The sequence below is a fragment of the Didymella exigua genome (genome assembly GCF_010094145.1).
Source record: "Didymella exigua CBS 183.55 unplaced genomic scaffold M421scaffold_4, whole genome shotgun sequence".
Classification (NCBI taxonomy): Eukaryota; Fungi; Ascomycota; class Dothideomycetes; order Pleosporales; family Didymellaceae; genus Didymella; species Didymella exigua.
In genome coordinates, this window is record NW_022984778.1 from 454,075 (window position 1) to 467,812 (window position 13,738).

Below are 13,738 nucleotides of genomic sequence, written 5' to 3' on the forward strand. Positions count from 1 at the left end.
TATAGCCTAATAGAGGTAAGGTAGGATTATGTAATATAATAGACAAGTTATTATATTAGATACTAGGTAGAGATTCCTAGGCTAGGTACAGAGCGAACAGAGGGGGAGAGGCAGAGGTATTTACGCTTCCTCTCCTCTGTCTTTATTTCTAAGCAGAATCTTCTAGATACCTCTAGATAAGTCTACTTAGTAATCTATGCTTAGCATTATTAGATACATAAGCAAGATAACGTAGGTGCATGCATAATTGTACATGTTAGTATCTACAAAGTAGGCTACTCTATTTGTAAGCAGAGTATCTAGAACATTCTCTAGTTACTAAAAATAGAGAACAACATATCTTAAAAAGGAGAGGAGAAGCAGGCTTAGTAAGCACACTATTCTCATCCTCTCTTTTAGTAGATTATAACAACAGTGCTTAGGTAACTTTAGCGCTATACCTTAGAAGGAAATACGCTAGAGAAAGATTATAAGAACAAAGTCTTATAACGTTAACTTTACATACTTGCAATTAAACTTAACTATAAGCTCTAAGTGCCGCCTAATAAATGTACTAGGCCACCTTGTGCTAATAGGGCCTAGATTACGCTTAGCGCGCAAAGAATTAGCTATAGTGGCCACATCTAAGAGCTAAGGGGGAAAGCCTTGCGCAACTAGCTTAAGAACATAGTTAATAATTACCTTCTCCTTATTGTTTTCTAGCTTCTGCAAGTTAGCTATAGAATTAGCTTGTGAAGGTTATCTAGTGCGTTGGTCGCTTAGTGTGCTTTAAGGAACTATGTAGATAGCAGCAGCGCATTGCAGGGATAGAGTTGCGTCTTGTTTAAGAGCCTGGAGCGCAAGCTGTATCTAAGCTTCCTTTAACGCGTCTAACTGGTGTTGTTAAGGAGGCATAATTGTGTGAAGGGTAGTTTGGTGGGGGCTTGGCAAAAGTGTCTGACTCGTCCGCTGTCTGACTCGTTATACATGTACGTTAAGTGCTATCTAAGAGAACACCAGGATAGATTCTTAACACCTAACATATTCCACCACCAAACCAGCCAATCCACCAAGCCGGCCACTTTTCCTTAGCATATCACGTAATTGTTAGGACCGGGCTCCGCCCACTCGGCCATGCAAGCAGCAAGAGGTGTTCAATAGATGTGCTCTAATAGGTGTCTAGAACACTCCACCAAAAAATCTCATAACAATTGCTTTTGTGTGTGGCTCTACAGCTTCATTTTAGTGGTGTTGAGCAGGATGATCTTCGTGCACAGGTCCGGGCCGTGCACGGGGCGGTGAAACACGGTAGCAGCTTTAGCCTCATGTCTCGAGCGCCACTTTCTCACCCACAATCGAATTTACTCCTTGCGCTGAACATGCATTCACTGCGATGCTAATTTAGTACATACGAATCTGCGGCGCTATACTCGATCTTCGAGAGCACGCATTACGGCCTAAATCCTTTCTCCTGCCAGAATTGCCTCGCCTCACCATCAATATTCCTCTGCACCCTGTCCGTCTCCCACACATCCTCCATATCCTCAAGCATATCCGCCCACCCATTTAATGCCTCATCCTTATGCGAGTTGCCTGCAAAATGTATCAACCAATCTCCTCTCCTTGCATGCACCTCTTCCATGCCCGCCTCCTTTGTGTCATTCCTCGATATAAACTCTTCCGGACCGCCGTGCGAATACGCATTGAACCAGTGTTGAGGTACGAATTGTACCTTATCTTTGAATCGATCATCCTTGAGCACTAGCTCCATGGCCGACTGCTCTGTAAATTTGAGCTCGACTTTGGGGTTGTAGTGCCGGTAGGCAAGGATCGCCGTGAACACTTCGACGGCCCAAGGTGAGACCCGTAAGAGGAAAATGCCATTGTTGAGACCGTTCATGTCATCTGTCGCCAGAAGATTGACTTCCGGAGAGGCTTTGTTGGGCTCTTCGCTTTTTCCCTGTTTGTTGCGGCGCCACCATTTCGCTACAGCTGTTTCTGATATGGAGGATGGTAGGAACGATGTTACGGGTCGACATTGATCGAGAATTAGCGTGTCGCGGTCCACCCAGACAAGCCATTCGAAACGCTTGCTCTCAGGTTTGATCATTTCTCGCAAGAGCAGGTCTAGAATGAACGCGGGTTTATTCCAAAGATCGTCGATCATCTTATCGCATAAGACGTGCACCTCGGTACCGTGCACGAGGGCGTGTTCGAGATGGGTGCTGAAGGCTTTGGTGTAGTGCTTGTTTCCTTGTAGGCCACCGAAGTGTGCGGTCACCATCGCTATCCGGGTGCGAGGAGCAGGAAATCGTGAGTATTTTGCGCAAGTGGCGTGCTTCTCTACCGACTTCTTAAGGAGGCCTGGTGAGACTGGCGGAATGCATTGTGTACTGCCGTAGCAGTTGAACTGAGGGATAGGTAGGGGGCGTGGCCGTGCGAATGGAACGGACAAAGAGTTGGAGATGGAATGCAAGCGCTCTGTCGGCGGTAATGAAGACCGTGCAAGAACGAGGATTTGAAGGATGAATACTAAGATGATGGTCCCGGTAAAGATCTTCATCCGTGTTGGTCGAAGGATACTAGATGGTACAGATATTATCTTCTGTAAGCGAGGAGAAAATGCAGGAGATGACAAAGGAGAGAGGAACATTTCGACGCGTAGCTTGGGGCAAAGACATGAGGTTCTTGTGTGGCCTTTTAGACAAGGCTGTGGGCTGTTTCTTAACCGCAGTGTGATATCGTCAGTGAGAGCATTATTCACAGGGAGAGTACGCGTCTGAATTGGCTTGCCGTGCTTGGCTAAGGTCAGAAACTCTTGTGCACAGCTCGGCATCGGACAAGTCTTCAGCTGTGACTTGGAATAGTTCGACTACGACCGCTAGAGTATGCCTGCGCCAAGGTGATGGCCGCGGCTTTCTATCGGCTGTGGTAGAGCCGAGTGCACATAGCACATTGGACTTCTCACCGTGGCGTCAAATAATGGGCATTGCGATGTCGGTCTCCGCTAAAATTTGATTTGCCCAAACTCATTATCCACTCTATCATTCCCTGTCGAACAGACTATTTGGAGCAGAGTCATCGGAATCGTGTAAAAGGTTATGTGTAAATCCACAGAGTAGTATAAGTCACTGCCTGGGGAGAATCGAGAGGTCTTGGGTTGTACTTGGCCTTGGCAACGTCCGCAAATCGCGTCATGCAGGCACCGTAAGAGTGCTTGCTCTAGCGCTTGACTATCGAGGAATGCAACAATGGCGTTCGTAATGCTGTAGATCATTTCCGACCCGAAAGAGCCGCATGTTGAGCCTCACAGTTACTGAGAATATGGGCTGCCCAGCCACACGTTTCGATCGGCAAATGGTGGTTGAGACACTGATTCTCGACAGTGGTCAACGTCAATATTACTACTATAGTATAATAAGGATGTTGCGACGAGTACTCTACCCTCGGTGCAGAATGGTGTCCAGAGGGTTCTTCTTCTTCTCGCCAATCTCATTTTGCATCTGCTTCTTCTTCGCTTTCGTGGGCAGACCTCTAGCCTTGAGTCCACGCTCTTTCCTCAGCTTCTTCAGAGCCTCTTCTGTAAGACCCTGTCGCATCATTTGCTCTACAACGAGTGTCTTGCGGCTGCGCTTGTCGCCGATGCCAATGATGATACCGGAAACGATGTTACAAGTCAAACTGCAAGCAAGAATGACGGCCGTGAGGGCTTTGGGTCGAACCTTGTAGTAGATGCCCCAAGTTGTGCCACCGAGAGCGATTTGAAACATGGAATGGCAATCGAGCAAAACGATGATAGTTATGAGCAAGCGAATAGAGAAAGCGTGGTGGGTGTAGGTCTCGTGTGGGCGGTAGAAAGTATGTGACTTCGCCAGCTTACCCTGATGATGCTCCAGCTTCTTCTGCTCTTCATCATTTAAAACGGGCGCCTCGATCTGTACCTCCTCCTCGATCTCTTCGGCAGTGTCATAAGGGGTCGACTGAGGGGGCATAACGGGCAGCTCGTTATGGTCCTTCAATTTCTTCAGTCCACGCTCCTTGCGCACACGCCAGGTCTTATGGGCATATTTGGCGACGAAAGCCATGTGATAGGTATCGTAAAGCCGGAAAGGGAACATGGTGATACCGACAACGCAGAATAGAGCAGTCAGGATCTGATCGCAGATCTCGACGAAGTATGCCTGTCGACCAGCAACAGAAATCCAGCCAATGAGGAAGAGCACCCAAGCAGCTCCCCAGAAGGTAATTAGGAAGAAGTATACGGTGACGAGAAGGCCAAGAGGGTTGCGGCAGTAGCGTGCAAATCCGCGCATACTGCGCTTGAACTTTGCTCGTCGTGAATGCAGTAGATGCCGCACGTGGTCGTCCAGAGCATCCTTCTCTTCCTGGGTCCAACCTGGAAGTGATGTTCCGTGTGGAAGGACAGCGAAATGGTGGCCTGGTCCTTCTTCAAGCGTTGAGAGGGTAGAATCGAGGGTGTCAGTTCGATGGAGCTGCCCACGCGATGCTTGCTCTTGCTCGCCTGGCTGGGTCATTTGGGTAAGATCGTCATTGCGACTCGCCGGCCTTGTACCCATCTCTTCATCTGAGGAGTCCGATGGAGATTGCATAAGGTCGTAAGTTGGTTGGCGGTTGTAAAGCCAAGGCAAGTTAGGCAAGAACAACGAGTTCTGAACGTTATTCAGGGTTGTCAGAGCTGATACTTCAGGATCTTGGCATGTGTCAGCAAGGGCTCTTTGAAGGATTGCAGGTACGCATACCAATGACATCGAGCATGTCAACCATGTCATTGTCGATGTCGTGATCCAGATGCTGATGGTCTCTGCGACGCAGATTGATGGCCGAGCTCATTCTGTTCATGCCCGGTCTCTTCCTCTTGCTGTTACCTCTCGCGGGCGGCGGACCTGCGCCAGTGTTGGTCTCAGCGCGTGACGCATCCTCATACACCGGCTGCAAGTGCGGTGGAATGGCTGAGGGATGGCGCCTCAAATCATGCTCGGCTTCTAGCATCGCTACAGACGGGCGCTGGGGTTCAGAGCTACTCCTCCTACGGTTACCCTGTCCTTGCCAGCTGTTGTCGGATGTTGGCTGAGCCTGTGGTATGGTCTGCAAAGGATGTGTGGCCGGCGCTGGCTGTGCCAATGGGACATCTTGTCCTGAGGGACGTCTTATGCGGATGGAGCTGTCCCGCGTTCGAGCGACCGGCGCAGCCGTGGGCGCCGGCGCTTGAGGCTGCTGCGAGGAAGTTGGAGGCTCATATTGATGGGTTTGTGGTTCGTGTGATATGTGAGTCTGCGAGTGGGGTGCCCGATCTGGCGACCGGGGCATCTGAGTGGTGGTGGTTATCGTGGGGTGCGTGATGGTCGTAGAAATCGGCCCGTGGTGCGTGATGGATGCCCCATGTCCTCCAGAGTAGCTTGTTGTTGTGGTCGTGTGTGGACCGGATGTGGCTGTTGTGGAGGTTGTTGAGGATACCAGCGGCTGCCCATCGTCAGGGGGTTGGTCGGCCATCGTTTCTTACTGAACAAACACCACAGAATGGTGTTGTTTGAGACACGCTCCCTTTGAAAATCGATGCTTTGGCGAAATTGACGGCGCTGAGCTTTGGGCGCGCGGGATGATGTATGCGCTCCGCTTCCTAAGCACGTTCCGGCTGCGACCGGGCTGCTTTCTAGCTCGCTGTCTAGTCAGCCGTGCTCCCGTCTTTGTCAACTATCAGCTTGCGTCAAACGGCAAGAGGGCAGCAGAGTTCAAGAGGGGCCAAAGAAGGGTCTGAAGTGTGCGGCGACTGATGATAAAGCAATGGTGTTGTTGTTGTTTTTGTCATTGTTCCCAGCTGATACCAAATCTTCGCGCACCCACGTCATATCTCCATTTGCGCACATGCACAGGGCCGAGCTTTGCAGTGATCTGCTCAGACCCCGGCTCTGGAGGATGCATGCGACGCCCTATCGCGTCAGCCCCAACCTATGCACTTGAGCTGCTTACTGAAGGAGCGAACTCTCGGATTTGCGTCGTATCCGTATCCGAATACTTGTCCAAACGAGTGAACGAATGGGGGATTCTTGCGAAGCCCTTAGCTATTACTCAGTAGCTGGTAAGGACCGACACTTCTATGCCGACCAGCGAACATCAAATCACAACTTTCGAGCAACGCACGACGCAGGGTTCAAGCTTCGCAGGCTGGGCGTTCAGACAGCGCAATATCTTGTGTTTCAGGACCTTGATGGCCAGCCCTAGCGAGCTTGGCTCTTACGTCAGTGGCCAGCGCTGAGTGCTGAGGATAACTTCAATGCTCGAATGCGCCTGCGCTCCCTGCGCCTTCGATATTCTTACCCTACAACCTGTGTCATGAAGTGGTCTCTCGCACTACTCGTCTTTCTGGCAGGCAGCCACGTAGCTGCCATGCCCCTGTTGCGCGATCAATTGCGCGCGCAATCGCAGGAAGTCCTCAAGACTCCCCCCAAGCACATCGGCGTCGGTCACTTTAGCGAATGGAGCCGCGCGACAAAGAAGTCATTCTTGCAGGACTGGCAGGCTGGAAAGGCCGGAGAATGGACCATTGTCATGGGCAACGAAGGTGGAGATTTGGACTCCATGACAGCTGCCATCACCTGGGCCTACCATCTGGACCACTCCACCGAGAACGACACCCATCCGGTCAAGGCTATTGCACTCCTGCAGACTCCCTCACACGCTCTAGACCTCCGACCAGAGAACAAGCTCGCGCTTGACAATTCGCAGATGACAGTCGGGCACGAAGACCTGCTCACTTCCGACGAAGTGCCCGAAGACCCAGAAACGCTGTCCCAGAAGCTCAAGGGCATTATTCTCGTCGACCACGGCGAGCCTCTGCGCAAATGGCGAGAGGCAAACATTATCAGTATTTTCGACCACCACAAGGACCGCGGCACTGCGCCTGAAGCTTCCCCCCGCATCTTCGAAAAGGTCGCATCTTGCACCACCATCGTCGCCCGCGAACTGCTCAACGCGCTTGAAAAGCTGCCCCAGGAATATCATCTCAACCACGAGTTCCTCGAGCTCATCCTCTCGGCCATCGCCATCGACTCCGGCGGTCTGACCAGCGACAAAACGACCGACGAGGACAAGTCCGTCGCCCAGCGCGTCCTCGCACGCAGCAACTGGAGAGACGAGAAGCTCTCAAGAGTCATGGCTGACCTGAACGGCGAGCTGAAATCGGCCCAAAAAGACATCTCGCACCTCAATCTCCGCGACCTGCTGCGCCGCGACTGGAAGGGCGACCTGATCGACACTCCCTCGCCGCGCACGCCCACAGTCTCGCTCGGCTTTGCGTCAATCCCGTACAGCATGGACGACCAAATCAAGAAAACCGATTTCGCGGAACTATTCGACTGGTTCGCTGTGCACGCTGCGTGGACCGCGGAGGCGGGCGTCGATATCAGTATTTGCCTCAACAAGTACAAGATTAAAGACAAGCACGGCAAGAAGGAGAAGATTCGCGAGGTCGTGCTGACAGTTCGCGATGACGTCAGGGTCGATCAGGAGCAGGCCGATGCGCTCTTTGAGGTTGTAAAGGATGCGCTGGAGAACAATGACCAGGGTATTGAGCTGGAACCGTGGCATCGTGCGGGTGAGCTGGGTCCGCGGCAGATGGTTTGGACGCACACAAGTAGTGCTGGGAGAAAGGTGTTTCGGCCGATCGTTGAGGAGGCTGTGCTAGGATGGGATAAAGTGACTATGGAGCTATAGATGGGGGGCTGCGTTTCCCTGAGAGGCGTGCACATATGCTGTGGAATTGATCTCTGACCCTGGAGGTCTTCAGAGACGTTACTACTTGAGCCCTATATGAAATGACACTCTTTGTTCTTCGACGCTCGTGGCATGTCCAATCTGACCGCGGAAGTCTACAAGGACTTCTCTCGCCCTTGATTGTTGGGGCATGATCGTTCCTGCAAATACCAAATATGTTCCAGGAGGCAGTCAGCATACTCACTCTCAGCGCCATGGTGCGCGATTGGAATGTTGATTTCTCAAGTTTGAATGATCGAAGCATTACTTTGGAGGTATTCAACGCATCAAGTATCGTGAAGTAGTCGCTGTTGCATTACCTACTCCACCAAGGCGAGATTATCTTTAGGAGCAAGCCATTGCGAGTAAGCTCAACCAAACGGTTCTCAAGCCTGGTGGAGAGCAGCTTGAAGACTACAATACATGAAGGGATTTACAAAAACCCGTCCCAAAACGCCGCGTATGCATCACAACCTGGGTATCTAGCGAACAAACATCCCAAAACTCCCTGAATAACCCTAGCCGTCAATGTCAGTAAATCTATCGTGGTCGGACGCTGCGAGTTGATGGCTTCGCGCGAGTATTATTGTTCTTTGGCGACAGCACTTCTGCGGGTGCAGTCTTCCGAGATGCTGCGCGGGTTGATCTGGCGGCTGGTGCTGCTGGTTTGGGAACTACAGGTTGTTTTGAGACTGTAGTTGCAGCTCGGACTCTCTTCTTGGGAACTGCGAGATCGATGGAAACATTCTCCTTGTCCTCACTGGTGGCTTCATCGCTGCTGCGCTTCTTTCCGCGCGTGGAAGTAGTCGGGACGGATTTCGAGGGTGCGTGTCTAGACTTGGTTGTTGGTTTGGGTGCAGGTGCGGCCTTGACGGTCGTTGGTCGAGAAGCGGTGGTGGTGGCCGCAGCAGCTCGAATCTTTGCTGGAGGTGCAAGAGCATGTACGGGTACGGAAGCAGGTGCGGCCTTCTTCGTAGGTGCCTTCTTGGTAGTTGCGGCCTTTGTTGGTGCAGGCGCGGGTTTCGCGGCTGGTGGTGGTGGCGGCGCGAGGAGTTCGATGAGTGGCATATGGCGTTTCGTGGCTGGTACGCGATTCACGCGTCGCTCGAGACGCGACCGCAGACTGGCGCACTGGGCTTCGCACATGGCGCGCAGCTTTTCCTTGCGTGCGTTGACTGAGGACTGTCAGAAGAGCGTTACATTGCATGGAAAGGCGACTTACACTCAAGTTCAAAGTTGGCAAGCATGGCGGCCTTCGCCTCTTCTGTGATGGGCGCAACCATGGTGAATGAAGTAGTGTAAACAACGCGTAAACAGAGGAGTTGTGGCTGTTGCAGAGAGCAATTGGGCTCTGGCGGGGGTCTCGGAGCGTTTGCGAGGCGTTCAGCGCGGTATTTGCGTGTGTGAGAGCGGTGTCGAGTGTGGTCGCTGCTTCTGATATTTGTCCAAAGTGTGGTGTTGAGGGGAGGAACGATGGAAGGCGGAGAGCCTTAAAGCTGGCGCTAGCTTACCGGTACCCCCAGCAAACAGGTGCGCCGCGACGTCGCGATAGCCAGAATCAAACGCGCACTACAAGCGTGTACTACACATTAGCTCCTAAGCTTGCGACCTGAGCTTAGACATTGTAGTCCAAATCTACCTTGTATCGCTCGGGCTGAGTGTGGTTTCACCAGACAACCGCGCCCTCACGTGCCCGGCTAGTTCCCGCGTCATCTAGCGCAGCGGCGCTCCAGCTACCTCCGACACGCCGCCTTGAGCTCATCATCAACATCGCCCGCCTTGCCGCTCCACCAAACAGACAGCCGCACACAACCGTCAAGATGGTGTTAGAAGCTACTATGATCGTGTGGGTATTCCTATGCTCTTCTTGATATGCCAATACTGACTATCGTAGTGTGGACAACAGCGAAGCCAGCCGAAACGGCGACTACGTTCCCTCACGATGGGAAGCACAGTCCGACGCTGTGAACCTCATCTTCTCCTCGAAAACGAATGCGAACCCGGAGTCATCAGTCGGTCTTATGAGCATGGGCGGCAGCACACCTGAGATCCTCACAACCCTCACCACAGATATCGGCAAGGTCCTGGATGGTCTGCACAGGACAAAGATAAAGGGTAGCTCGCACTTTATCACTGGAATCAATGTTGCGGCAGTACGTCAGATCTGCACTTCGTGTCCGGACAAACGCTAACAGGGTGAACAGTTGGCGCTCAAGCACAGGCAGAACAAGTCGCAGAAGCAGCGGATAATCATCTTCAACTGCAGCCCCGTTGAGGAGGATGAAAAGAACCTGGTAAAGCTGGCGAAGAAGATGAAGAAGACAAACATCAGCATCGACGTTGTCGCATTCGGCGAGCTCAGCGATGAGACCCTGAAGAAGCTTCGCGCATTCAACGAGAACTCGCAGAGCGCCGAGGGCTCTCACCTTGCGGAGGTGCAACCGAGCGGCAACCTTCTTAGCGACGCGCTCGTCACAACGCCTATCCTTGGAGGAGACGGTAGCTCCGGCGGCGCAGGCGCAGGATCGTCTGGTGGCGATGCTGGTGGTTCAGGCGGCAACGACTTTGAGTTTGGCGTTGACCCATCAGTCGACCCGGAGCTGGCGTTGGCGCTGAGGATGAGTTTCGAGGAAGAGAAGGCACGGCAAGAGAAGGACAAGAAGGCAAAGGAGGCAGCCGAAGGCAAAACAGAGCTCGAGGGCATCGCAGAGGGCGACGAAAAGCAGCCTCTGCTGGGCGACCAGAGTGAGGGAAGCGGCAGCAAAAACAAGAAGAAGGACGACGACGATAAGATGGACACAGCATGAGATGCATGCTACACAGATGTATAGCATCCACGGGCGGATACATCTAGGCTCAAAAATCCGCATCAAACAAGCATCCACGGCGTCGACTTCATAGACTAGTTGGCGCACACCATAGCAGCTTTCGTGGCTGAATGAGATTACGATAATCACCACACTGTACATATCGTGTGTGTTTCAGAAGGGGGTCTGCTTCCAGCCATGTCTGTACAAGACCAGTATGCCTCCAACTGAACCCTCTCGAACGCCTCTGGGTTCCAGTGGCCCTAATGTGCTTCTTCGGCTGACGATTGGCTTCCTTTGGTTCAAGCCATTGCTGTCTTGGGCTGTGTATGCCACACCGCTCGCCATGCACATGGCTGTTCAGCTGTGCCTCTCATAGCGCAGCCTCTCTTGATGAGCTGTCGTGGCAGCGCTACGTCTCTTGCATCTTCTTCGAACCTCAATCCTACCTCACCCCCTGACCTTGATGAACCCATCCAGCCCCCTGTCGAACTTCTCGCACCTTATCGGCATTTCCACGGTATAGAACGGGTTCTTCATAACAAAATCGGCATACAACTCATACACCTTCTTCACCATGGTATCCACGTTGGGCTGCTGCGGCTCTGTGACCAGCAAGAACTTGGTCCCCGTCTGCGTCTGGAAGCACTGCAGTCTGAAATGGCTGCTCTCCATGACTTCGATACCGGTGGGTCTGTTTGGGAAGGGAGACGGGGCAAGCATGTTGTTTTGCGGCGTGATGTGGGGAATGCGGGGTGCGGGCGAGAGCTGCGAGGTTATGGCGTGCATCCCGTGGAAGGAGCCCGCAAGGATCAAGTAGTCGTTGGACGATAGCTTGGAGAGACCGGTGTGGAATTCGCGGTTGTAGATGAGACCGCCGGACTTGGATACTATCATCAGGGCGAAGACGACCCTGCGAGTGTCAGCGTTCGCTGTGTGGGCTTTGGGAGGGCAGGTACATTGTGAATGTCGTCGAGCAATTAGCAGCTATGGAATGGAGGTCTTGGGAATCCAGTTGAAGCGAAAGGCTGGACCAGACGTGCGAATTGATCCGCGGGATGACAGGTGCGAGAACGCTCACATGTGACTTGACCGTGGGTATCGTGAATGGCGGGCGAAACTGACTTGCGCGCGGTGACCTGTCGCGCTATAGATGTCCAAGGTTGCGCGGAGTACGGTACGCGCGCCCCACATGCTTGCCTTGTATTTGGTTCCCAACACCTCCGCTTCGACTGTCGCCCACTCTCGACAGCTTGACTGGCGCCTCACCCACCCTCCCTTGGACGCCGTGAACTTTCTGTCTCGGCGTCCCTTTCTCCACTCAACCCGGGAACACCGTACGAGCTACGTCTGCTCTCCACGAGCACTCAGTCGGCCGGTCTGCTTGCTTCGCCCGCGGCTCGCAGCCTGAAGCTCCCATCATGGCGAACCAGTCGATCCTCCGAATCACTCGCGAACTCCACGAGATCCAGAACGGCTCCGACCTCTCGCTCGCAGTTGCCTGGCGTGACGTCGACGTACGCCATGTACGCGCGCTCATCGTTGGCCCACCGGACACGCCATACGAGTTCGGCTTCTTCGAGTTTACCGTCAAGTTTGGCAGGGAGTACCCGACAAAGGCACCAGGGGTGCTAGCAATAACCACAAACGGAGGCCGAACACGCTTCAACCCAAACATATACGCTGCTGGCAAAGTGTGCCTGTCGATCCTTGGGTAAGGGCGAGGCTATCATGTGGGAGACGTACACTAACCGTTGCAGCACATGGCGCGGTGAGCGAGGAGAGGAATGGTCATCAGCACAAGGCCTCGAGTCGATCCTCATTTCCATACAGAGCTTGATGTCCGGCAACCCGTACGAGAACGAGCCGGGCTTCGAAGACGCAAACTCTGACTATGACAAGAAGAACCAAGCAGCATACATCGACAAGATTCGACACGAGACACTGCGCATATCGATCATCGAACGATTGGAAGAGTACCTGGGTATCCGTGGAGAGAGGCCCGCCGTTACTGTCTACAACGCCGAAGAGGAATACCAGTCTGGGCGAGAGGATGCGCCATTTGAGCCTTTCAAGGACCTGTGCAAGCGCCGATTCCTCTGGTACTACCGCTCGTACCTGGCAACAATCGACGAGGCCGCCGAGAAGCACAAGGATGGCGATCGCTTCGAGAAGATGCCTTTCGAGGGCCCAGGCAACACCATGGAAGGAACCTACCAGTACACAGCGCTGAGGGAGCGACTTAACAAGATCTTTGCAGTGCTGAACCAAGAGACGGAGGGCTGGGCTGCAGAAGGCTTGCTAGCTGTCCAGAAGGAGACAAGTATTGCCAGTAACCTGCAGCGTCAGTTCGAGCAGATTGTCGAGAAGTACAAGAAGAACGATTCGGTCACACTTGACCTCGACCTCGTCGACAAGAACCCGTTCATCTGGCAGCTCGTTCTCTTCGGTCGGCCCATGACCAACCTGGATGGCGGCATGTTCAGGATCATGCTCTACATCAGCCCTACCAGGTGGCCTGACGTTCTGCCTCGAGTTCGCTTCGAAACACCCATCTTCCACCACCGCGTCTCCCCTGATGGCATTCTGTGCTATGATGCAGCAAATAAGCAGGACATGCGCTCCCACATCGAGGCTATCATTGGTGCTATCGAAGAGGAGTCGCCAGCCTATGACCCCCGAACGTTGGTGAATCCTGAAGCTGCCAAGCTGTTCTGGGGTGCACCTGAGGAGAAGAAACTATATAACCGCCGCCTCAGGCGTTCGGTTCAGGACAGTGCGGAGTGAGTCTTCCACATACAAGACAGGCTCTACTCTGCTGACCATGACCAGGAATTGCTTCTAAGACGAGTGCTCACAACTTATGGTTTCTAATGACGACACGGCCGATCAGCTCAACGACAGTTTTTCGTACACTTACAGTACATTGATACCCACGCTTGACTTCATCAATGTCTTGCGACCTGCATACTCGGCGCTTGTGACGGAATGGCGCATAGTATATTTGACCACCACAATAGGCGTTGGTCAATGCCATAGTTTGAAATGCTGGATTACCCTTTGTGACCTTATTGAACTAATTGTTCCACACTGCATGTGAAGGCTACATGGAACGCAGAGGATATTAAGTGGTCTTTGTATTGCAGTCCAAGACCTTTGATGCGAATGCAAGACCCTTGTCA

The 13,738-nt window shown here is 52.9% G+C and overlaps 8 protein-coding genes across 8 annotated transcripts; 4 read left to right on the forward strand and 4 right to left on the reverse strand.

The window, feature by feature from the left end:
- Positions 1-1,429: 1,429 nt before the first annotated feature.
- On the reverse strand, positions 1,430-2,542 carry M421DRAFT_54221 (glycosyltransferase family 34 protein; the record flags this gene model as incomplete). Its single annotated transcript, XM_033595201.1, has 1 exon — positions 1,430-2,542. The coding sequence occupies one exon, from the start codon at positions 2,540-2,542 to the stop codon at positions 1,430-1,432; it is 1,113 nt and encodes a 370-aa protein (XP_033452415.1).
- An 877-nt stretch (positions 2,543-3,419) lies between these two features.
- Positions 3,420-5,490, reverse strand: M421DRAFT_89519 (uncharacterized protein; the record flags this gene model as incomplete). The annotated part of the gene is made up of 2 exons (XM_033597775.1): positions 3,420-4,690; positions 4,740-5,490. The coding sequence occupies 2 exons, from the start codon at positions 5,488-5,490 to the stop codon at positions 3,420-3,422; spliced, it is 2,022 nt and encodes a 673-aa protein (XP_033452416.1).
- A 361-nt stretch (positions 5,491-5,851) lies between these two features.
- Positions 5,852-7,861, forward strand: M421DRAFT_416896 (DHH phosphoesterase). The gene has a single exon (XM_033591244.1). It carries the CDS (start codon positions 6,331-6,333, stop codon positions 7,708-7,710), a length of 1,380 nt encoding a protein of 459 aa, XP_033452417.1. The 5' UTR covers positions 5,852-6,330; the 3' UTR covers positions 7,711-7,861.
- A 197-nt stretch (positions 7,862-8,058) lies between these two features.
- M421DRAFT_416897 (uncharacterized protein) lies at positions 8,059-9,278 on the reverse strand. The gene is made up of 2 exons (XM_033591245.1): positions 8,972-9,278; positions 8,059-8,924 (listed from the first exon to the last, which is right to left on the reverse strand). Exons 1-2 carry the CDS (start codon positions 9,030-9,032, stop codon positions 8,290-8,292), a joined length of 696 nt encoding a protein of 231 aa, XP_033452418.1. The 5' UTR covers positions 9,033-9,278; the 3' UTR covers positions 8,059-8,289.
- A 291-nt stretch (positions 9,279-9,569) lies between these two features.
- Positions 9,570-10,556, forward strand: M421DRAFT_89522 (uncharacterized protein; the record flags this gene model as incomplete). Its single annotated transcript, XM_033597776.1, has 3 exons — positions 9,570-9,595; positions 9,644-9,902; positions 9,954-10,556. The coding sequence occupies 3 exons, from the start codon at positions 9,570-9,572 to the stop codon at positions 10,554-10,556; spliced, it is 888 nt and encodes a 295-aa protein (XP_033452419.1).
- Positions 10,557-10,665: 109 nt separating this feature from the next.
- On the forward strand, positions 10,666-10,971 carry M421DRAFT_285800 (uncharacterized protein). The gene has a single exon (XM_033588972.1). The coding sequence runs from the start codon at positions 10,774-10,776 to the stop codon at positions 10,933-10,935; it is 162 nt and encodes a 53-aa protein (XP_033452420.1). The 5' UTR covers positions 10,666-10,773; the 3' UTR covers positions 10,936-10,971.
- On the reverse strand, positions 10,804-11,743 carry M421DRAFT_285790 (Sybindin-like protein). Its single transcript, XM_033588971.1, has one exon. The coding sequence runs from the start codon at positions 11,451-11,453 to the stop codon at positions 11,007-11,009; it is 447 nt and encodes a 148-aa protein (XP_033452421.1). The 5' UTR covers positions 11,454-11,743; the 3' UTR covers positions 10,804-11,006.
- Positions 11,744-11,798: 55 nt separating this feature from the next.
- On the forward strand, positions 11,799-13,736 carry M421DRAFT_416899 (ubiquitin-conjugating enzyme E2Z). The gene is made up of 3 exons (XM_033591246.1): positions 11,799-12,270; positions 12,317-13,339; positions 13,389-13,736. The coding sequence occupies exons 1-3, from the start codon at positions 11,978-11,980 to the stop codon at positions 13,399-13,401; spliced, it is 1,329 nt and encodes a 442-aa protein (XP_033452422.1). The 5' UTR covers positions 11,799-11,977; the 3' UTR covers positions 13,402-13,736.
- Positions 13,737-13,738: the final 2 nt, after the last annotated feature.

Excerpts from the sequence above, each read along its gene's own strand:
- M421DRAFT_416896 (XM_033591244.1), top strand. The coding sequence starts at position 6,331 with ATGAAGTGGTCTCTCGCACTACTCGTCTTTCTGGCAGGCAGCCACGTA.
- M421DRAFT_416897 (XM_033591245.1), bottom strand. The coding sequence starts at position 9,032 with ATGGTTGCGCCCATCACAGAAGAGGCGAAGGCCGCCATGCTTGCCAAC. Across the intron at positions 8,925-8,971 it reads TGCCAACTTTGAACTTGAGT|TCAACGCACGCAAGGAAAAG; the intron begins GTAAGTCGCCTT and ends GACAGTCCTCAG.
- M421DRAFT_285800 (XM_033588972.1), top strand. The coding sequence starts at position 10,774 with ATGCCTCCAACTGAACCCTCTCGAACGCCTCTGGGTTCCAGTGGCCCT.
- M421DRAFT_285790 (XM_033588971.1), bottom strand. The coding sequence starts at position 11,453 with ATGATAGTATCCAAGTCCGGCGGTCTCATCTACAACCGCGAATTCCAC.
- M421DRAFT_416899 (XM_033591246.1), top strand. The coding sequence starts at position 11,978 with ATGGCGAACCAGTCGATCCTCCGAATCACTCGCGAACTCCACGAGATC. Across the intron at positions 12,271-12,316 it reads GTGTGCCTGTCGATCCTTGG|CACATGGCGCGGTGAGCGAG; the intron begins GTAAGGGCGAGG and ends TAACCGTTGCAG.